Source organism: Thalia democratica, chromosome 6 (assembly GCF_965202585.1).
Source record: "Thalia democratica chromosome 6, ktThaDemo2.hap1.1, whole genome shotgun sequence".
In the NCBI taxonomy this organism is placed as follows: Eukaryota; Metazoa; Chordata; class Thaliacea; order Salpida; family Salpidae; genus Thalia; species Thalia democratica.
Window position 1 is genome coordinate 33,899,572 of NC_139170.1, and position 23,738 is coordinate 33,923,309.

General features: G+C 25.7%; 1 protein-coding gene across 1 annotated transcript in view; it reads right to left on the minus strand.

Moving 5' to 3' along the window:
* Window positions 1-23,738, minus strand: part of LOC145837785 (FERM, ARHGEF and pleckstrin domain-containing protein 1-like) — a 41,008-nt gene that overhangs the window by 11,492 nt on the left and 5,778 nt on the right. The window contains exons 5-9 of the mRNA XM_082945229.1: window positions 18,452-18,590; window positions 16,537-16,684; window positions 11,069-11,164; window positions 5,760-5,926; window positions 227-365 (exon numbers count right to left, since the gene is read on the minus strand). Of these exons, the coding sequence (XP_082801355.1) occupies window positions 227-365; window positions 5,760-5,926; window positions 11,069-11,164; window positions 16,537-16,684; window positions 18,452-18,590 (689 nt within the window). The remainder of the gene's footprint in view (window positions 1-226; window positions 366-5,759; window positions 5,927-11,068; window positions 11,165-16,536; window positions 16,685-18,451; window positions 18,591-23,738) is intronic.

Here is a 23,738-nt window from a genome sequence, read left to right on the forward strand (position 1 = left end):
TGAAATAGCTTGTTAATTGCTTGTATTGTTTCAAATTCTGTATTTCAATTAATTTAATTTCAAAACCTGTTCGCTTTTACTACTGAGAAACAACAAAATATGACTGCTTGTCGCAATCAATAAATGTGAGAGTTGGTGTTAAAATAATATATATCTATTAATAACAACTTGCGTTGTACATTTACTTTGCTTTAAAAAGTTATTTCAACTGACTATGTTCACAAACCTGATCGCTTTTACCACTGAGGCTTGTTGCCGGTGATGAGAACTTGGTGGAAGGAGTTCTCAAGCTCAACCTCTCAAACTTGCTCCTCCTGAAATTTGAAGTCAACCTCATCTCGTGGAGTTGCTTGTTCGTTCGACCGCTGCAAATTGTTATTGGTAATTAAGTTTAATCAACTGTTTACTTTAGTTGCAACAAGGCAATCTTTGGTGCTGATTTGAAAACTAATTATTTTGAAAATATTAGTAATTACTAAAAGCCTGATCAAAATTCTTTTTTTATATACTATGTTTATGACCAAATTTATACTAGTTGTACATGATTTGAATAACTTGAAATTTATAATTTTGCAGCTTCTCTTAGTGTTACAACAATATTTGTTCCCATTACTGCTTAGTTACAAATAAAATTGCTTTATATGGATTTTTTTCATATATATATTAAGTTATACCAGTCAGCTAGGTTTTTTGAATATAAAGAAAACATTTACATTTTTTGATAACAGCAATTATATATTTTTTATGTATATACTAAACAAGTATTCAACAACTGAACGTCATTTATATTTGAGAAATGGTTCGTGACGTCATAAAAGATTTTTTTACTGAGGTTTGAAAGGGAAAAAATTGTCATAAAAATAAGTTAGTTTCAGAATTAACCGTGATTGACATATTTTAATTTTAATACATAATATTTATAAATAAAAAGTTATGGCTGTTAAGATGTTTTGAGGTCTTTTTGTAGACTTCAATAATTTAAGAAAATTAATTTGTATTTTAAATTATTCCTAATTTAATCCAAGATCAATTCATAAAAAGTCTAGGGTTCAAAACTATTAAAAAATAGGTTGACTCATACTTATTTTTAAAAAAGATAAAGGTAAAGAAAAACTTGTAAACAATATTTAAACAAGTACTCATACTTACTAAATAAAAATTAATATAGTTTCAATAGATTTGTAAAGCAATTGTAAATTTAATTTGTAGACTAGACATGTTTCCTATGCATGACTTTTAACTACATGAAAACTAAAGTGGCCTGTTAAAGTTAGCCTTATGAGTATCTTTGAAAACGTGTTTAATCTTTTTCAACTATTCAGTAGCTTGTCAAAATTTGGACAAGTTTTTGTTTAAGATTGTTTTATAACTAATTTTATAAATGATACATTACTTTGAAACTTATAACGTATACAACTTAAAAATATCAGTTTGCAGTTTTATTTCTAATCGAACAAAACTAGTTATTTTAAATCTTTTGAAAACCAATGGATATAAGTTGTTGTTTCGCTTAATTTTAAGTAGATTAAGTTTTCTTGATAAAAAATGTAGTTTGACATCTAAAAATAACTATTTAACATCAACAATACTTTAAAGTTTGTTTTAAGGAGAAACTTTAAAAAGTTAAATAAATAATTTGCAGTAGCAAATGTTGACTAAATTACAAAACTCAAAATAATATGCTAAATGCTCAGAAATAGAATAGTTGTAAAACTAAAAATTTATAAACTCTTATAACTAAACTTTAATTACTTTATAAAAAAATAAAAGTTTGATCAACTTTTCAAACATATTTATTTACTACAAACGATTCTTACTCATGTAACCAAAAGAAACAAACAAAGAGAATTTATAAAACATGCATTTAATAGATAATGTTTTACAAATGAAGTTGAACTTATTAAAAACTCAGCAACTACAAAGTTGTGTTTCTTATCGAAAGTTTTGAGTTCAAAGACTAATTTAAGTATAAGATGTTTCAAGATATAAATGTGTTTTTTATTTTTAAATACATCATATGCAAGGTTCGTAAGCTAAACTTTTAACTTTAGACAGAATATACCCTTCAGACTATTTAAACTGTGTAAAATTTGTAATCCATTTATAAAATACTTATAAATGTATTTATAAAATAATTTACGGTAATTACGTAAAATACTTACGATAACCACAAAGGTACTTTTATAAATGAATTAGTTTGTTTACTTCGAAATTTATGTTATAATTAATTTTAATTATAACTAGTATTAGCTTAGTGATACCATGTTTATTTGTTTCGTAAAACCTTTTACTAAATACTAGCAATGAACTACAACTTTATTAAGAAATTAAAACACTTAGTGCACTAAATGAAAAGCTTATAAATATCATTAGCTCTTCAACGTCATTTTTTATTAAGGAATTAAACTTACTACTTGAACAAAAATAACAACAAAAAACAAAGTTATATTAATTTTCACGTAACTTATTGTACTTTATTCGTGACATTAAATCAATTAAAAATTAATAAACTTGATATAAAACTTAAATTTATTAAAATAAAAAGAAGACGATAAGTTTAAAAATATTTCTCTAATAGAAGACCAATATACGTAAAAGTCTAAAGATATCAAATTTTTAATCAACGTAAAGACATTTAATAACATTACAATCTACGTATTTTTATTACGCACAGATTTAATAAAACCTTAGTCTGTAGCCGTCTATGATTTATTAATGAGTTTTAGATTTTAAAACAAGTTTACTTATTTAACTCTAATATAGATTTTGACGATTTAAATCAATATTTAATCTAATAATAAAAAAAAAAGCTATTTTTTGACAAAAGCTTTATAGATTATCACAAAAAACTGTATAACTATTGACTGAATTAAGATGAATGTACATACTTATATAACTGGCTATAATTCATGTTTAAAAGTTCATCAGCTGTTTTGTATTATTCATCATTTTAAAAAGGTATAGTTTTTCCATGTAGAAAACATTTTGAAAATAAATTTAAACAGCACCCAATTACAATAAATCAAAAAACTGTCATTAAATTGAGCATGTTATAAAAATCTAAAACGTTACGGTACTTTTATAAATGAAAATAACCCAGAATGAATAAAGCAAAAAACCTTTATCTCAAATGAGATGATTGATTTTATTGCGTAATCGGATATAATGATATAATTTATTGATGGTAAAACTATCATCAATAATTTAAAATTCCTAATCTGCAACAACAAATATAAACTTTTTTTTTTCAACCTACTGCTATACCCCCCAAGTTCAAAAATCAGCATTATTTTAACATTCATATTTATTACTAGGTGCAGGTTTTTAAAAATATAAAAATATTTTCATCACAGCACTTGAAAAGGAGAAAATAAATTGTTTATGTTTTTAGTGAGTCATATGTTTTATGGCACTCAAAAATTGCTGAAACTTCAAAAGGCACAATATCAAAGGCAGGATTAAACAGTTTCTTCCAACTTTGCTTTTTATTATAAACTATACCCATGATCAACTAAAAAAGTGTTTAAAGCTAGCTTTGTTATTTTTGTCTAAAAATAAAAAAAAAAAGCTTTATATAAACTGTTTACACTATATGTTTTTATCAAAGTGCTTCTGATTAAAGTTTACGTTGTTATAATTTTCAACGAGGTTTAAAAACTTCACAAAAACATTTTGGGCGGCACAATGACATTTTAATGGCGACACTCCAAAGCGATTTGGACATTTTTAATTGCACTCGTGACGTCACACAGAACATTGTGACGAAACGATTGTGCAAACTTTTGTCACCAGCTTTTGTACTTTTGCGAGGCGACGTTTTTCGAGTGGATCTTTTTTGGCGCTCAACAGATAAAAAAGTGCTTTCTTTTTTGTATTAGCTCGCTGTTTGCTTAATGTTAGGATTTGAGCGGCTTTTTAATTAGTTTAAGTTTTATTTTAAAAGCCGGCTGCGTTGTTTTAAACACGCGATTCAAAAAAAATTTGAAACAAATTATTTTTCAACATGTTTTAAATCTCGGCTAGTATTCACTTAATTTAGCTTTAAAAGAACTAGATCAAAATATTAAAAATTAAATTTGTTTTTTTTATTCAAACTACATGGTCCAAAGTATGAAGCTTACCACAAAAGTAATTACCTAAACTCTATCACACATTATTATGGCAGTTGAAGGGAGCAATTTTTACCTTTTTTTAAATATATCATGTAAGATACGACCTCTTTTAGTAGCATAAAAAAAAAAGTTAAAGTACTAAAACTAAATTAAAGACGCATATACTTTTTACTGCTAATAGTCAAAGTTAGTTATGAAAACTTATAAAAGATTGTGACTTAAAATTTAAATGATGACTCACAAGCTCAGGAACGAAAGGTCATATGACATCATCATCAAAACCGAGAAACCTTCACATTACTTCATACATACTTTTCAGAGTTAAATTAACAGTAAATAAAACATAAGTAACACTAGTAAAATTCTCAATATTTTATTCGTTGTAACGTTATAAAAAGTTATAATTCCGCAATATAACTCATTACTAGTTTTATTATTAAGTGCCGTAGATAACTTATCACTGCTAAACTGTATGAACTTCATAACTCAACTATGCTCTACACAATGTAGGAGGTAAATAATATATAACATCATAAATTAAATAAGAAAACCTCTCTGTGACATCACACCATCAACAACACACAAAAACACCATATAAATTTCTCCTTTCTATATAAAACCGCGGTGCACAATCGAACTTGGTTCTGTTCAACATCAAACCCGCAACTTGACAGATTTATGGGCGAAATTGTATTTTAGTGAAATTTGTCAATATTTTGCTTTCCCATGGTCAAGTTTAAACTTTTTAACCACTGTATGACATTTTTATACTGGTTCTTTTTAGATTTATTGGCAAAATTGTAATATATTATGTGTGGTCAAACCAACTTGTTTTGATTTTGAAGAAGTTCGTTTTAGATTATTTGTGCTTTAATCAAGGTTTTTGTCTTTTGTACACCACTAAACTTGTTTTAAAAATTAAGTAAACTTTAGTATAGTCAAAAGTTCAAATTAGTAATTAGCCTTTCTTAAGCTTATTTTTAGTAAACTTTTTCGTTATCCGGTAGAAAAAAAAATGTCTACACAAAAATATCTTCTGATAAACCTAAAAATGTTTTAAACCTTACAAATAAATTTACAATACTGTCTTGTTTTACTGTCATGTTTGTTGCTTTTTATTATAGTAGCCATTAAGGTTTACCATACAGTTTATTGTTGCTTTCTTGTGAAATATCTTGAGTAATAAAGTTACCAGCTTTTAAAAATATCGAGACAAGAATATTTTAAAGCTTTTTAGTACTTAAAAAGTCTTGCGTTACATTTCAAAAATATTTTAACTACGTTGTAAAGTTTTAAGATTTTTAATTAGCATGTGTAGTTAACCATTGTATACTTTAAAAAAAGTATTTTCAAAAACTACTTTTAAAGCCTACAGTAAAAACTGTAATATTTTTTATTAATCCATAACTTTATACTTTTGGTTCTAAATCAAACAATTTTGGCTGCTACAAGGATCCGTTTGCATTCAAAAAAAAGCAGTTTTTCTTTAAACTTTATTAAGTTTCACCAAAAACTTGTATCTGACAGTGGAATTTTTCTTAAATCAGGTATATTTGGCTTAAAGTAAAATTTAAACTCTAATGTGTAAGTATCATGAATATGAAGTTTTCGAAACATTTAAATGATAAATACTAATTTGTCACCAACCTGTATCTGAAAGTGGAGCCCCTCTTGAACACTAGTGGCTTCGGTTTAGGTTTGGGTTGTGTTTCTAGTTTGAAGAAGGCGTAATTTTCCACACATATCTTCCACATGTTCTTACAGCAATCCCTGGAAGACATCGTGAACTCGACTGTACTACCCTTCTTTGATGGCTGTGAAAAAAATATATAAGTTTGTTAGTTGATAGATGTTAAGATCATTTGTAGATCTCAATAACTTTAACGTAGAGTGTGAAATTTCAAAGATTTAATTGAAAGTATTTTTTTTATAAAATTGTTTGTTAGTGTTTAGGTCATCGGTAGATCTAAATATTTTTTATGTTAGCGGTGCGATGTGAAATTTCAAAGGTATAGTTCACAAGGGGCATGTCTGAAAACAAATTAAGGCGTTTAAAACTTTTATTTTTTTCCCCACCTAGCGACAATGTGCATTATATTTTATTTATTTGAAGGATGTGAAACTTTTTCATGCTGAATATTATATTGTCAACTATAAATCCTAGCTAATTAGCTTTTTTTTTAAATACGTAATTTATGGTATTAGATTATAGTCAAATTAAAATGTAGTATATTGTTAAGTATATTATAAATATGAACAAACTAATATGTCAAACTATTTTAGTAAAAAAAAACTTTGTTAAAAATTTTGTTTAGTACCCTATACATATTAAAAATTTATTTCAACCTTATTAAGAATGAAATATTAATATAACTTTTATGAAAACATGGAATCAGATTTATATTTTATACATGGTTGCAGAAAAAAAAACGTAATAAAACAAGTACTTAAACTAGTACTTAAAGCTCTTTAAAACTTACAAAACATGTGGTTGTTATTTAATGTAAATATTTTAAAAATTAATTTATAAAGTAAAATTTAAAATAATTTGTATAGTTTTTTATGTTTGTTATAAAACAATATACTTACAAATGTTTAGTATATAGGGATAGGCCGTTTACGGACAAGGGTTTGAAGTTTATTGTAAATAGTATTACAGCAGATTTGCTAAAATTTAAAGGATAACTCTTTATATCAGCTATCTTCTGTATTTTTAAACAACATTTTATTCATGAAAACTATCTTATTTACATTACGTTTTATGCACATTTTATTAAAAAGTATTAAACTTTTTTTTCCCTTTTTCGATTATCTGCAAATATATATTTAAATCTTTATAACTAGTATATGTGTATTGCACATTAAGACTACTACCAATACAGTAAGACTGACTTCTAAAAAGTAAATTTCAAACACAAAACTAAATTACAAAGTTTTGCAACTTTGGCAATTAACTTTGCATTTTTTCTAATAAAACGTTTTAACAGCTATATAAACTGTGGTCAATGAAAATATTCGAAACAAATCTCTGCCGTGCCATATAAAACACGAACAAGTTAGCGCTGAACTGTCAAACCGCTGAAACTTATATCAAAAAACGTGTGAAGAAGCATAAAAGGCCCACAACAACTTAATTCATTTAAAATGCCCATGACAATGAGTTCACATCAAAAAAAATATCAACCATGAAACTTAATGTATGAAAATTTCAATACAACTATTACGTGTCAACGGCCTCGGTAAAACTGAAAAGCACACAAGTTTACAACCCCATTTGTTGTAAAAGAGCAAGTTTGCTGGTTAAACAACTTTTTGTTTACAAACGTTTTGTTAGCTCGGTAATCAGCTTATTAAGCAGATTTTTAATTAGGTGATTAAATTCAGATAACAATGCAATTTAAGTTGCTTGTACTTTTTATACACTGTTTGAAAGAGTTTTGGCAAATACTTATGTTTTAAAGTGCATTTAGTCAAAACTAATTAAATATTTAAATTTTAACAATAGAATATCTATTATTTAAACAACTATTAATCAAAGCATAGACTTCCTTAAGCAATTTGTTTTGAATAAAAACAACTTTGATAGTTTTTAAAATTATTTTCACCATAAATACTCAAACAAACTAGGAAACGCGTTATTAATATAATTTGATTTTAATAGCTCAAAAATGTTTTAGCTTGGCACTACAAGTTAAATTCAAAATTGGTTGAAAAAGTAAAGTGAACTCGTTTTCTAAAAACAAAATTGGATTAAGACTTGTTTGAAAAGTAAAATTTCGCAAAACAAAGTATTTGAAAGTGTGAAAAAGTAATTAGACATATAAATAAGTTGACATTTGCTAAAAGAGCAGGTTAATGAAAACCGCACATCCGAAAAAGACATGTTTATCAGATAAATATCAACACCTTGTGCAATTAAAATTGTATTATTATGTCATACAAAAACTTGCAAAAAATAAGTTGGGATGATTTCAAATGCAAACATTTTACTTGACCGTTTCTATTTATAGTTAACAATGATAGACTTGTGAAATTTTTGGTAAAAATAATGTCAAAATGAACCTTTTGATTTTAAAAAAACGTTAATTTTATCAGACAAAAATTTTAAGTTTAATTTTGATAAATGAGTGTCGTTACCAGGTCATGTTTTTTAAGAACAAATTTCAAAAAACTGTTACAGCCCAGATTGTACATGAGTCCCACAGGACTACTAGATAGACGTAATGACGTCATATAACATAAGTCATTGTGACAAAAGACAACTTGAATGTAATTCACACAAACTGTTTACAGTCGGTCAACTACAAAAAGGCGGATCTGTGATTCGCTGCTTGGCAACGACAGAAGGCAAGAGCATATGTCGCATTATGACGTAACAACAGCTGTCCCATACGATGACTCCTGTTGCTGATGTGAGAGATTCTTGCGAATTCTGACACATTTGCTTGCTTTCAATACAATTAATTTTATCTTTTATTGTTTACTGGTTTTATTTCACCTTTCATGTAATAATATATATATATATACAGTTTTCTCACAAAAATACTTTTCTAGTGTCACTCTAATAAATTCTGAGCATTATACAATTTTTTTCTTCATGAGTTATTAGATTTATTAGTATATTTTCACAGATAACTCAAATTTAAAACTTGCTTAGTTTTTGTCGTTCAAAATATGTTGAACATTGTAGTTGTTGTATATGTAGATATTTTTAAGTATTGTTTTTTTTTATTATATCATAGCATTGCGTTCAATGTGATGTAATAAAATTGTGATAAGTAATGAACTCCTAATGCTGAAAACAACTTTATTTTACATAAATAAAATAATAAACTATTTTCAACATTGAATGTAAATTATTACTTTAAGGTTTTTAGCAAACAAAACATGATTGATATTTTGACTCCTGTATGAGTCACTCTTGGCATGATTACAAACAACACGTTTTTCTGTGCAGATGATAATCGATTATATTTAATCTCTGGCAGTTTTTTCATGTTTTAAAATAGGTATGTTAGATTCGCTTGCATAAGTTCTCTTCAAACCAAAATCAAAGAAATATTTTCATATTTGAGGACAAATAAAATTAGTTAAACGGCTTGTAAAGTTATATTTTTAACACAAACACATCGTTAAACAACATAAAAACATTTAGAAATACTTGATTTTTATGCTTGATGTTATTAAACTTTGTATATACTCTTTGCAGAATCATAAAACTAAGTTTAATATACTTGAACTTTATAACATAGCATCAGCTCAAACAAGTCTGTGATGTGCTTCATCTAAAAATTAAAAACTAAAGTTAAATTAATTATAAGTTTTTTTACTTCTAGTAAACATATTTTTTACTTGTATTTAAGACCATTGGCTCATAATCAGTTCTTTGTGGGTTGTAAAATATTTAGTAAATAAGATTGTATTTGTTTTAATTGAGACAAACACTACAAATTTCAACTTTGATGTAAGTTTTTACTTTAAATGTTAAATCTAATATTATTAAATTTTATTAGACTTAGTATAAATAAATACACGAATGGTTTTACCGAACTCAGAGATTCTATATACTTTAAGCACAAGTAACTTTACTGTTAAACTAAATATTTCAAATTTAATTATAACGCTTATAATAACGTAAAAGTAATCAGACTTATAAATCTAAAAAGAGGATGTACAAAACATTACAACTAATGCATTAAAGACGTCTCAGACGCCAAAGACAAGCAAAGTAGTGGCAAAATTTTTGACAAATGAGAGTTAAGTGCAGACTGATGTCAGCCTAATTAGCTGCCACAAGGCACCACAAAGGGGAAGTTTTCGTCATGACAACCAGAGTGAAAAAGGGGGAAGTCGTTGTCATGGTAAACACACAGGGGAAAGTACATTACACGCATCGATGGGCAATTAACTAATGAAGCGGGAACTTTTGTCAACTTTCGGCGAAAACTTTTTAAAAAACTGTCAATGATTTGTTTGTTGAGAAATTTTTTTTTGTTGTTTTAAAAGACTTAATTGACATTGACAGGTTAAAAATGAAAATATTTTCTTGAAGTAGAAGTTTCAATGAGTTAGAGAAACATGACCCGACTTTACAAACAAAAAATTCTTAACAAACTCTGTAAATGGTTTGTTCAGCTTTCACAACGGCTAGTTAACATGTTTAAAATAAACAAAATTTGCATTTGCTTTGCAAGTTTTCTCATAAAGTTTATTAACTTTATGCATGTTGCTATTACTTGACTACAAGATAAATAGTGTACAATTTAGCGCAGACTAAAACGCAATGAACTGTCTGGAAATTATATTTCTCTGAAGCAGTGTGGGAAAAAGTTCAAGTGATACAAGAAACATTTTACAACAAAGTTAGTTGTGTTTTTTAATGATCTAAACAAACCACTTAGAAGTGTATCTGATTTAAGAAGTTAAACTAAATTGCCACCAAATGATGTAACGTATTATATGTATACAATTATAATAAGTTCAAAAAGTTATACAATTGATGGTAAAAATTTTACTACAAGCCATTGTTAAAATTGAAAGTTCACTGATATCACTATTTTATTGAAACGATTGATGTTAATAAAACAGATATTTGCACTTGCGTTTATTGTAAAAGTTAACTTATAAATAAACTTTAGCTACACATTAGTCATGTAAATATACGACAAAACTAGGCGTTGTAACTTCTTCATATTTGTTTTAAGTTTATACAAAATCATTTTAAAAGTAAATCTCATGTTTTATCCGAGAAGTACAAAGAACGAAAACTACGCACACTATACTAATAATTATACCTACTTAGAAAATCACACTAGCTAACAGTTACCTCTAAAACCCTTTGTTCAAATAAATTATACTCTTTGAAAATTAAATATACACATTATCCTTCCAAATGAATATTTGCCACCAAGGCAGTTTTGGTAATAAATTGTATTTATTTAACGACAGACACTAACATTAGAGTCGTGCTGGAGTTTTAGCAGCAATTTATTCTTTTTGAACGCCAATTTTCTTATTTTCATCCAAGAATATAAATCACGCCGTTCGTATCCCTGTGCGAAATGTAAATAAACATTTTATTTTGTTATTTTATTTCATGAGATACTAAAAAATACTTTTTAAATGTTAACAACAAAGTATAAACCTTTTAATTTCAAGTTTTATGGAAACTTTGACAACTAAAATATTATAATATTTTGTCAAATATCAAACGTTTATATTTTAATATCAACAATTAAGTTAAAAGCAAAATGAAAATGTTATGGTACTTGTTGTAATAAAAGCACAACTTGCTTCTTTCCATACAAAATACTCCTGTTTCAATGTTTAAAAGTAAAGTAAAAAAGTTTTAATTTTAGCTTTCATACTATTGTTAACAATTAGTACATTTCAAAACTAATATAAATATAAACACGACTGAGTGGTAAAAATTTTGTATAAACTTGGTTCCCTAGTTTAAAATTATGTACATTATATATACATGAAAGTTTTAATAATTTTTCGTATTGAACTTTAATAAATATTATAACGTGTTGATTTTAAACAGAGTATTTACATTTAAAAAACATATTTTTATTGTTTTATTGTAAGAAAAGATCAAAGTATAGTTCATTATTTGAAATTTTTTCAAAACTTTTCATAAAAGTTTTGTCAAAAAATACATTTTTTAATAAAATCAGCTGCATAAATATATTCTTTAACTATTAATTATAAATAAATTTATTGATTCTAAAAGTTTTTATTGCGTTTTTAATAAAATTGTTAAAAACTACATCGTTTTAACTTATAACTGTAAGTATTATCTTTACGAAAATTTATTTAATAACAAGTAATTTAAAACAAGTTTAAAAAAAAATATTATAATTGTTATATTTTTTGAGATCAATAAATGAAATATAAAAATTATTTACAGATACACATTTTGTTTGAAAAAGTTATTTATAAATACTTTTTTTTTAATTATAGATTAAGTAAATATTTTTTATAAATAATCTACAAAGCACAACGTACGTTATGGTTAAAAATATGAAAACTTTAGATATACTGTTTAAACAATCATTAGTGTTCAATTACAGGAAACTTATATCAATTGCAGTAATTACCAAATAATTAAAAATAAATTACCCCAGCAGTGTAGAAAATAAGATTAATGGCCATTAATACTGAGTAATGAGCTTTTAACTAGCAATTAGGGCGGTACAGAAAAAAACAAAAATTTCGATATTTTATCTAAATATAGTAATAAGATTAATAGTTTAAGTAAACAATTGTGGTTTTTAATTTTTTATTGCAAAATAACTAATGTACTTTGGGTTTTATTTAAAATCAGCAGTGGCAAGAAAAAATATTCAAAATTTGTTATCTTCAGAATAGCAGAAAACCGGGCAATTTAACCAACTTGTGTAAACAATTAGCAGAACATCGACTTTTTTAGAAAATAATCAATGTTGTATGGTTGAAGCAAATCGCGTTAAAAATTTTGGCTGCAAGCTTTGTAATAATGGGCGTAATTTTTAGTTAATGCTGTAACTCTGCGCATAATCCTCCCTTTGTCTGAGTCACTCTGTATGCGCTACAACGGGCTTTTTGTTAGAAACTTTGTGCTAGTTCGAAAGTAAAAAGAAATGTATTTGCCAGCCTGCCAAAAAGTAAATAAAAGCTTTCTTGAGGTTTTCCGTGCGAACTTTCGAAAGCTGCTTACTTTGGTTTAAGTCAAAAAAATTTAAATGTAGTTATAAATTTGTTAATATATATATATTTAACATTCAGAAGTAATATTTTTATAAAAATTAAAAAACTTTCAAGAGAACTGTTGTGCAATAACCCATCTAAGATATTTAAACTTCATGACCACAAAAACATGTTTCTTTCACTTAGTACATTAATCTTATTAGACTAATATATTCATCATGAAAATATAATTTTACTTTTACATTCCGATTAGTTTTTCAAATGTAGTAGCAGTAAACTGCTAGAAAAATTTTGTTGAGGAAAAAAAAAAGTTGGCAAAAAAAAAAAGTTGTTAAGCTGCCAAAATAACAGATTTTTGCACTAAAGTTCGAGATGGAAAATTGCCAGAATTTTCTTTCTTGGTTTACCAACACGATAAACATTCAAGATGTATTGAGACTGTTGCCCTTTTCAATGTTATTCAAGGTAATGTCTTATAGAAAAAAATATTAAAACACTCTTTAAAACCTTTCAATTTAGTTCATACTCAAAGTATTTTTTGTTTTTATGCAAGTAAAACTATTAAACACACCACAAATCAGTTTCTAAATTTACATATTCAATTTAAATTAAAGGCAAAATTACTCAGTTTTAAACTTTCATAACTAAATTTTCAAAATTTAAATAGGAAATAAACAAAAACTGAAACTTTTTTATTTTTATTTTTAAGCTTGAAAACAATGTTTTTTTCAAGTAAGTAAAACTATTTAAATTTGAAATTAATGTCATCAAACTTATTTTAGCACGTATTAAAACCATATACCAAGTTGACATATAAAACAATTTAAAAACACATTTGAATGTAAAAGACCTTGATTATTTTTGGGAGTGTTTATAAACAAACTACTTTACACAAAACTGCTGAAAAAGTAACCAGTAACCACGTTAACAATTTCACTCAAATCCTGAGAAAATTTTCAGCTTTGCTCAATAGAACTGGTAAGCCTCAAAACGTGTATGACTTTTGTACTACGTTTAATATTGCCAACTTCTACAATCAGCACACTTAAAGTATCGGGTTCAAAACGTAACTGAATCTGTTTAATCTGGCCTCTTTTCATTTAACCTTTATATTTATAATCTATAAACCTTTCAAAGTTTTTTTTTTTGCCGAAGCAGTTTTGGGCTTGAAACTTGAAAGTTATCTTTTATTACGATCGTGAGATTTGGGTGTGAAAACATCTTTAAAAAAAGGCTGTGTAATGTTTGATGTTTATTGAAAACTTGGCGTTGTTGATTTTGAAGGCTTTGTACTAATGCTTGATAAGCTTCTCCGTATAGAAGTACTCTTTTGAATTTAAGTTAGTTTTTCACTATACACGTAGTGCAGATCATAACGCATAAAAATATTTTATTACAACATATTTGAAAGCTGCTAGCAAATTAAGAAAACTAAACTTTAATCAATTTAAGTTTATTTTATCTTTTTTATAATATTTATTTTTTAACCAGTGATTCTGAAAAGTCTTTTAATGTTTCAAAACTTTACAAAATTACAAATTACAATATTTCAAGCTTAGCAAAAAAAACATAAAAAGGATTTAATTTTTACTCTACAAGAAGCTCAATACCTGTTGTTTTATATTTTGCTCTAAAAGGATTATAAAACGTACAAAAGCACACAAAAACTAAACACTGTGCAACGCTTTTGTACCGACTAAATATAAAGTTCAATTGAAAACTTGCAGTTTACACTTGTTTGCTCCCACCATACAAATGATATGTTGTGCAAACAAAATTTTAAAAGAAATCTCAATTCGCAAACATGCTGAAATTATAAAACATTTATTCAGCATTGTTTGATGTGCAAACACAACACTGACTTGCTTAGTAGGTGGTATGAAATATAAAAGTTTTATACATAAATTTAGTATTTTAATCTAGCTTAAATTTAATTTTTAACTTACATAAACCAAACAATTCTTTTTTATTTCGCATAAATTTTTAAACTACAAATATATCAAATTATTTTGTTATAATTTACAAGCCATAAAAGCTATTTATTTGTGTTGTAAGTTCTTGTTTTTTGTTTTGTTTGGTTTTTTGATGAAACTATAACATGTTCCTAGATACTTCTCTTTAAACAACTTTTAAGTATATTTTTATGTTTTATTTCTATATTTATCAAAACTTATCCACGAATAAACAATGACGCCTCAACTGTTGTTTAAAACAACAAAAACTTGTTTATCTTAAAAATCTTGTAAATTTAGAAAGGCAAAAATAAACAACCAACAAAAGCTTTTTTGTTCGAGGAGCGGTTTTACACCTCGGTTACTTTTTATAACGTTTTTGTACAACTGATAGTGCAAATTTAAATTAATTATTCTTTTATTTTGTTGAACTTTAGCTCAAAAACTTATTTTTAAATTGCTTTACTCGTTTTTTACTGCTTAAATATAATGTCAAACTTTAAGCATAACACAAACTTTTTATGAGTTACAAATTTAAAATTGTAAGTATAATTAACTTAAAATATTATATCAGTTTGTTTTAAATGCATATCCTCAAACCCATAGGTTAGTAAATATTTGTTAGTGAAGTAAACAAATTCCTCAGAATAAATGCGGTTTCATGGTTGTTTTATCGTTAAAATTTGGAATTTTGACATCTTTTCCCATGAGATCGTAAAATAAATTTTAAAGTTATTTAAGTATATTAATCTAATAAGATTTAATTGAAGTTATGGGAATGATTTTAAAATAAATACTTTTTACATTAATATTTTAATCATAAAATAAGAAACCATTAAAGCTACAAAAACAACAAACATTTAAAAATGCTTGAAGCAATTTATAACATTAATTTATTAATAAAACACTACTAGTATACTGGAACTAATCTTTAAATTGTACAACAAAACTTTATGTAGTAACAAAAATCGATCAAGTTTTAAACTGTGCATGAAGGAGATTAAATTTGATAAGTGTACAAAAATGTGGTATTTTGTATTTATTTGAGCTTAATCCCTACAGATAACTATTGAGAAACAACAGACATTTGAATGAACAAAAGTTTACTTTTTTTTTGATGATCATAAGTGTTTTAATAGTTTATATATGCTCAATAAATAACTCACTCTTGTGTGAGCTCAAACTAATGAAGGAAAACTGATATAATAAATCACTAGTAATCTTCTTTTAAATTCAATTCAAGCAGTAAAGCTTAATAAGTTATAGCATAACACCTCAATGATAAATTTTTAAAATTTTATTACAATACAATGTTTCACTCGTTTAAAAAAACGAGATCTTCAGTTGTTTAAAATCTTATTCAAATAGAATTTTAAACAACTGAAGATCTCGTTTTTTTAAACGAGTGAAACATTGTATTGTAATAAAATTTTAAAAATTTATCATTGAATCATTCTCCTTTTTAAGTCGAGAACTTTGATTGCAACCTTTAAAGCAAAAAGTACGCAATAGCATAACACCAGATACTAGTGTTAAGTAAATATTAGTTTAATTGTAAAATATAAATTAATCGTTAAGTGCTAAATAAAAGAACAACAAGATCATTCTAAGAAAACAAGCTTGAATTCTATTAGTACATTTTTTTATAAAAGCCTACAAACCTATTTAATCAAAATTAAAGTGTTAACTATTGTTGTAAAAACATAATAGTATCATAACTAACAAAAAATCAAACTGAAATTGCAAACGGTTGATACCACACATATACAAGCAAAACTAACATTGTACACTACGACGCCCTGGTGATTGGGACTTATCTTGAGGTTGCTGCCTTTCGAGTCTTGCGTGGGCAGGAACTTCAAACCGTACATTTGCTGCTTGCTGGACACTTCCAACAACTTCCTGTCCGCCTCCCCACCCGACATGTTCCTGTTTGTTTAAATATTAGTTGTTGTGCGAATTATATTTTGATGTGACAACATTTTTCAGTTACTGATAGGTATTTATACGTTCAAGCCCAATTAAAATTTACAATAATTTCGTTATTATTTTTTGTCATCTGTTATTATACCAAATAAAAAATGGTTACAAAGTTATCAGAAAAAAATAACTTTTTCAATAATTTTATCATTTATTTTTCATATGTATAATTATAGCCTTATCAAAAAGTATTTCTTTCAACATTTTTTTTTGTTTAGGTTTATTAAGATCTACAAATACTAAAATTTTGAAGTTAGTTGCTTATTGAGAAAATGTGAATATTTTGAAGGTTTTTTTTGTCTAATTTAGTTAAAATAAAATATTCATTGATTTTTTTAAATAAGTTTATTTTTTAATTATTGAAGATGAAAAAGGATTAATTATTTTAAATACTTGTTTAATAAATGTATTCATAGACTTTTGATTAAAACAGTAACTTAATTGCTATATTTCTACTTGCAACTTGACTTATTTTAATTTATATTCATTTAGCGATTAGATTTAAAACTGTATCAAGTTTAATTTCATCTAACTTATCAACAAATACATGGGTAAATTTAAAAAAAAAACATATATTCTACTAATTCGATAATGAAAAGACTGCTAAAGCTATAAACATTGCATAAAAAAACTCTAGTTTATACTTTTGAACAAAAAATATATATCAATTATTTTTTATATATTTTTGTTGTTTTCCGCGGAAATCAAAAAATAAAATAAATAACTATTTTAGAACTTATATGGGTTTAAACTTATTTTTAATTTTCAATTCAGAAAATTTTAAACAGCAACTATTAAAAAAACGTTTTTGTGATATACTTATTTTATAAATTTAAATATGAATATAGTTTGCTCGGGTATAACTTTACGAAATAAAACTAAAATGTCTATAACAGGATACATCAGATATAGAGGTAATTACTCAAATAAGAAAATAAATCAAAACTTTCAAAACAAACTCATTTATAAGCGGAACTTATATAAGCGTATTTTTATTATTGATTGCTCATATGCCTATTGCTATCTAAACTCTTTTGATGTTTTTGAAATTAACAAAATGTGTTATTTTTACTTTTTTATCTGAACTATAAACTGTATTTACTTATATTGATTCGAAAACTTTCATTAAAAACAGTTGTTTTTTTTACTATCCAATTCAACAATTAAGTAATATTTAAATTATGTAAAAACTGTATTTGTTAAACATAATAAATTTATAAGCATATATGAAGTAGCAGAAATATATAATTTTGTTTTTTTTGTTACAGAAATCAAAGTATATTATATATAATTGTAATAGTACCTGCTTTATTTCTTAAGCACTGAGTACATTATTAGACCATTTTTAAAACCTAATTAATAGACACTATACGACAAGTACTTTGTGTATATGATTTTGACATACTCTGACAAACTTGTGTTTACTTCTTAGCTCGGAAATCTTTATTTGACAGTTTTTTTTTTACCACCATAAAAAATAAATTATTTCCAATCCAATAAACTTTAGATGAAGTGCGTCATAAGAAATAATTATTAAATCACCATGAAGTTTAAACTGTACTGCATGTTAAATTAATTTCAGGTTAAAGTTCGCTTTCTATTCTACTTAGACTCCTTTTATGGTCAAATGCATATTTTGATAGTTAAAAAACAAAACATAAATATACTGCTAGATTAAATAAATCTATAATTTAACTTTTTAATGATCAATCAAACCTGAGTTCAACGTGTTTCTGTCTGACGAGCTGAAGTATTTCGTTTTTTTCCTGCCCATTCAAGCTGGTGGGTAGTATTTGTAAGTTCGATATGTAGTTTGCGTTCGCGCCTTCTGGTAACTCGTGGTCCCCGTACACAGCTGTGAAAATTTTTTATTTTAGTATTTCATACTCAGGTAAGGTATTAAACTGAATCAAGTACTTGTCAATTTTAGAACACTTAGGTAATTCACCGTGTCAAAATAAAGCTGGATAAGAGATAACAGCAGTTAGTGTAATTATAAAGATTACGTTTTTATTTTACATTGTAGTCATATGTAAAAATAATTTAATTTATATTTTATATATATACATACATATAAACAAAAAATACAATGTAGTAAACTTTCTAACCAAACAAAAAAGTAAGACTAAATAAGCACGACTGGTTAAAAAAAAGAGTTTATAATATCAAAGTCCATATTTAAACAGCACTTTTAGTACTTGAAAAGTTAGAAATATCTTGGTAGAACATAACAACACCTTTTGCTTCAATTTAGATGAGCATATGACATACAAATATAATGGTCTACTAAGAATGTTGCTTACATATAAATGTCGCTTTTTGTAAGAATTTAAATGTTATCTTCACTTTAGCATTTTTTTAAGGCATTTGTAGATCTACTGAAACCTCTACATATGTTGAAGAACTCATTAGAAATCACTTAAACTTTAGATTTCAGATGCAAAAACAGGTTAGCATTTTACTGCTTACTTCAATTCAGAATTTTATAAGCTAATGTTAAGATTTATAGTTAACAAAAAAAAGTTTCTAAATGAACAACATATAATAAACTTACCTAATCAATTAAACTAATTAAGTAGTCATCTTTTTATTCTGAAAATCTACTAATTTCTAAAAGTTCTTTGATTCATAAAACTTGTTTATAGCTTGTTTTAAATTAAAAAAAAAGAGTACTTATCTTTATAGATAGGCTTTCATATTTCTATTGTTTAAAATACTACGGAATTGATACTTACAAAAAGAATACATGTAAATGTTTTAGTATTATGTGGTTTAAGTATATTCTATTACACATTTAAAAAAGAACTAGATTCAAAATCAGGACAAGTTTTTTACAGGTTAACAATCATAAATCAAAAAGCTTTATTGAAACTTGGCGTGGTTTATTAAGGCAAACGAGGAGACTTAATTTGCAGAACAAAGCAATTCGAAGGCATGTTAAGTTCAAATTCGTTGCAAACTGAAGTCACATGTGAATTGCATTTTTCTGCCAATTTTACTTGATAGCTCTTCTTGATAAAATTTTAAAAATAGAGCATTTTTATAAATTTCAATTAATTTAAACAGTTTGATAACCTAAAAAACTTTTGAACTACAACTAATATATTTTTAATGTGCATCAATTTTATAGACTATTAGTCTTAGATAGTGTTATTTTCAAATCTAACTTTATAAGTCTTAAGAAACAGCTTCAAAGTATCTAAAAATAGAGTTGAGTTAGATTTTAAATTGGTATATTCAATCCAAATAGATACTAAACTAATCAAGCTTTCAAAAACAAAAATTCATTACCACTTTTTTATTGAAAGCTTCGGAAATACTTTGTTTAAATTTTACATTAACAGTTTTAAATAACACCTCATAAGCTGCAAGTATTTTTCCATAAACCAAAAAGCCAAGTTTCCAAATCAATTCCCAGCCGCGACGTGCCAAATTTGCAACAATGGCTTATGACGTCATAATAACTTTATTCGGGTTTACTCGGGTTTAAAACTCTTGAAGCGTCCAACGATAATATAGTATAAGAAAAGCGACAAAAGTTTTCGACGTAGATTTAAATTCACGCTGCGAAAGTATAATTTTATAATGTCATACGTCGGTTATATCACAGCTCATATAAAATGTGTATATTGACAAATAAAAAGTATAAGTATAAAATAGGTACGACCAAACTTTTCTCTTTTTGATATTTCGCAGAAATATGGATTGGATAATAACTTTGTCCGCAACAGAATATAATTTGATAATGACGAACGCAAGACGAGAATACTTCGTTTGCATCGAAAAAATACACAAGCATTTTTATTTGTTGCAAAAATAACCTGACATAACGAAAATGAAACATTAAATGAACAAGAAAAAGTTACAAGATGCAGACACGGAGTATTTTCATATCAATGACAGTTTAATTTGTCAATGTACATCAGTACAAATATAGTAATTAATTCCCTACAGAAATATAATTTTGCAGCACAGAAGTTAGACAGTTGTAGATAAACAAAATGTAAATATAGAACACATATCTGAATATTTGTAAGATCTTTAGTTATTCAGCAGTTGTTTATGTGACAAACTTGTCTGCAAAATTATCTAAAAGTGTATATATACTCTGCTTTAAGATTCTTTCACATAAAATTGTTCATAGAGTATACTTAGGTTTTGTAAAAAACTGATATATATAGTGAAAATTTAAAAAAAAAATTATCAAGTACTTAAAAATAAAAAAATTAAATAAAACATTAAACTAATTTACTGGGTTTTAGCTAATAAGAACAGAACAAAAGGTATTTTAAAATAGTCATACTTCCAAGAAATAAGTTTTTCTCGAAGTTAATTTGGTTAGTGATAAGTTTAAAAGGGTTTATAACGTTTTTATAACCACAAATTAGTTAAGCTGTTTTAAACAATATTCAAAATTTGATTTATTTAATAAAAATTTCAAAAGATATTAAGTTTTCTCACATTTTAGTTACTGTTTTGTAAACAATATTCATAAAAACTTACAATAACATATTAATACCATGAAATTAGTTGGTAAATTTGAAGATAAAAGTAATAACAAAAAAAAATATTTAAAACTTTCAATAATTGTAAAAAAGCTTAGCTGACATTAAAACCGCAAGAATATTAACATAAAAACCTTTATTTAATTTATACAAAAAATAATTTAATAAAAAATACTCAAAATAAGCTAGTTACTTTTCAATCTTAGCTAGATAGTAAATTTAAGGTAATCTATTATAACAAAAAATGTAAGTGTATAAGCTCGTAGTATTTTTTAATTATAAGCTGAAAATATTATTATCAGTATATAACTCAGGGTATACTTGTTCAAGCCTTAAAATCATAAAGGAAAATGGAATACACAAGAAAATTGTTTGTAAGCTGTACTTATACAACATGATATACTTTTATGACATAAGTAACACATGAAATACATAAAAATGCTTGTTATATAAGAAGAACATAGATAAAAACACTACATGAAATAACAGAATATGTGTTTACAAGATTTGATTTATAATAAAAAGTTATGAAAAAAAAAACGTAATAAATTTAACAGCATTTTTTATTAAGAATCTTAAACTTCTAGTTCATTAACAATATTAATACGATGTATTTTTAACTTACAATATCTGCTTAAAGTTTATCATGACATTGACAAGGATAATACCTGCACATACACGAAGGTTCATAAAAAATTAACGTAGATCTTCAGTCACATATATACAGCAATTTAAACAGGTGAAACGTTAAAACGATGCTAAATACATGCAAGATCTACTTAACGTTATTATTGTGACATGTTAGAAAGTTGGAATTGTCAAGTGCAACTTACAAAAGTGGCCTGCGGGCAACATTTCAAAATGTTTATCAAAATTGACGGCACTATACAACTTGCTGTGTATGTAAAGTTTCAATATGATTATGTAAGATTACCAAAGTTTGTTTTACTTATTTCATAGTAAAAGCTCACGTAATGCATATTATTCTTTAGTATTATATACTATTATAATAATGAATGACTTAATGACCAAGTCAAAAAGAACCAAAAACTTTATTTTTGTATGCATATATTGATTAGCTATAAATGAATTTTCTTTGGATGTAGTTAATTATATCAAAATCAATTAATTTCTAAATCAATTAATTAATTGTAATTATACTTTTTTGATATTAAAACAAAATTATTAAACACGTAAACAAAAAATTTGTTTTCAATTTCTTTCTGTATTTTTTTTGTTCTTTAATAGGCTAATTTCAAAACAGAATTTTATTGCTTTTAGATGATTGACATATAAAGAGAAAATATTCGATTACTTAATAAATTATTTCAACTTACTTCAAACTCATCAAAATGTTATGAAACTGTTATAAAGTTATAATTACACATGATTGTGTCAATTAAAGCTCAGGTATAATTGTAAATTTAACTGTCAAATAATGTTTGTTGTTGATATAAAGCAAATTTTCAAATATGAAACTTCTTAAGCATTCCTTTAAATCAATTGAATTTCGTTTGATGTGCAATTTATGAAACGGATATATAATTGATATTTATACATTACCTCATTTATATTTTTTACACTTGTGTAAAAATACTTGTATAGCTGTTATGTTTTATTTTAATGTCTGTCTTAAGTTATTTCTTGTTTCACTTACCCTTTTTACAATTTAAAATTATTTTAAAAATAAAAAACTATATATTATAATATTACTTTGAATTTTATATTGACTCATGTGTGTACGCAGTTTATTTGAACTACTTCCAATACATAAAGGTAAAACCAAGAACAAACTACAAAGCAACACCAATTGTTTCTTATGTGAAAGTTCTTGACCTCACTTTTCATCTACTTTAATATATTTCCTTCTTAATTAATCAAATTAAAACCGGTTGCAGTCTTCAAAATTTGCATTCACTGTTTTGTTTGAGTTTAGTACGACTGATTAATACTTCATTGTTTAACTTTATGTCTTTGTATTAAATGGATTAAGCGGCTTTGTTAGATAACGCTGGTATTAACATTGCGTTCCACATTAAAATATTTTTTTAATTCCAAGTTTTAATACTGGTTGTAGTCAAAGAAACAAGCAGCTTAATTCAATTAAATATTTTTATTGAAACTTTAATGCAAAAAGCTTAAGCTTGCATAACAAAGTATGTTAATTGACTACTAATCAACTTTTTTGTAACTTTAAAATAAATTTGGTTGTTACACACGTAATCAATGCATCTTAATCAGTTATATTAAAAAAAATCGAAAATAGTAAACATTTGAAAAATAAGTAAAACTTATTTTTGTATTTTAGTTTTAAAGATTTAAAAATTTGAACTAAATAAACTTTGTCTGTTAAAAAATAAGTACTTTCTAAAACATACATTCTTTTTTATACTTGAACAAAAATCTTTGTTTTTTATTTGCTTTTAACTTTTACAATAGTATATGTCAATGTTTCTCATAGTGAGCACCTTTTTAGGCAAACTATAGATAACTTTATA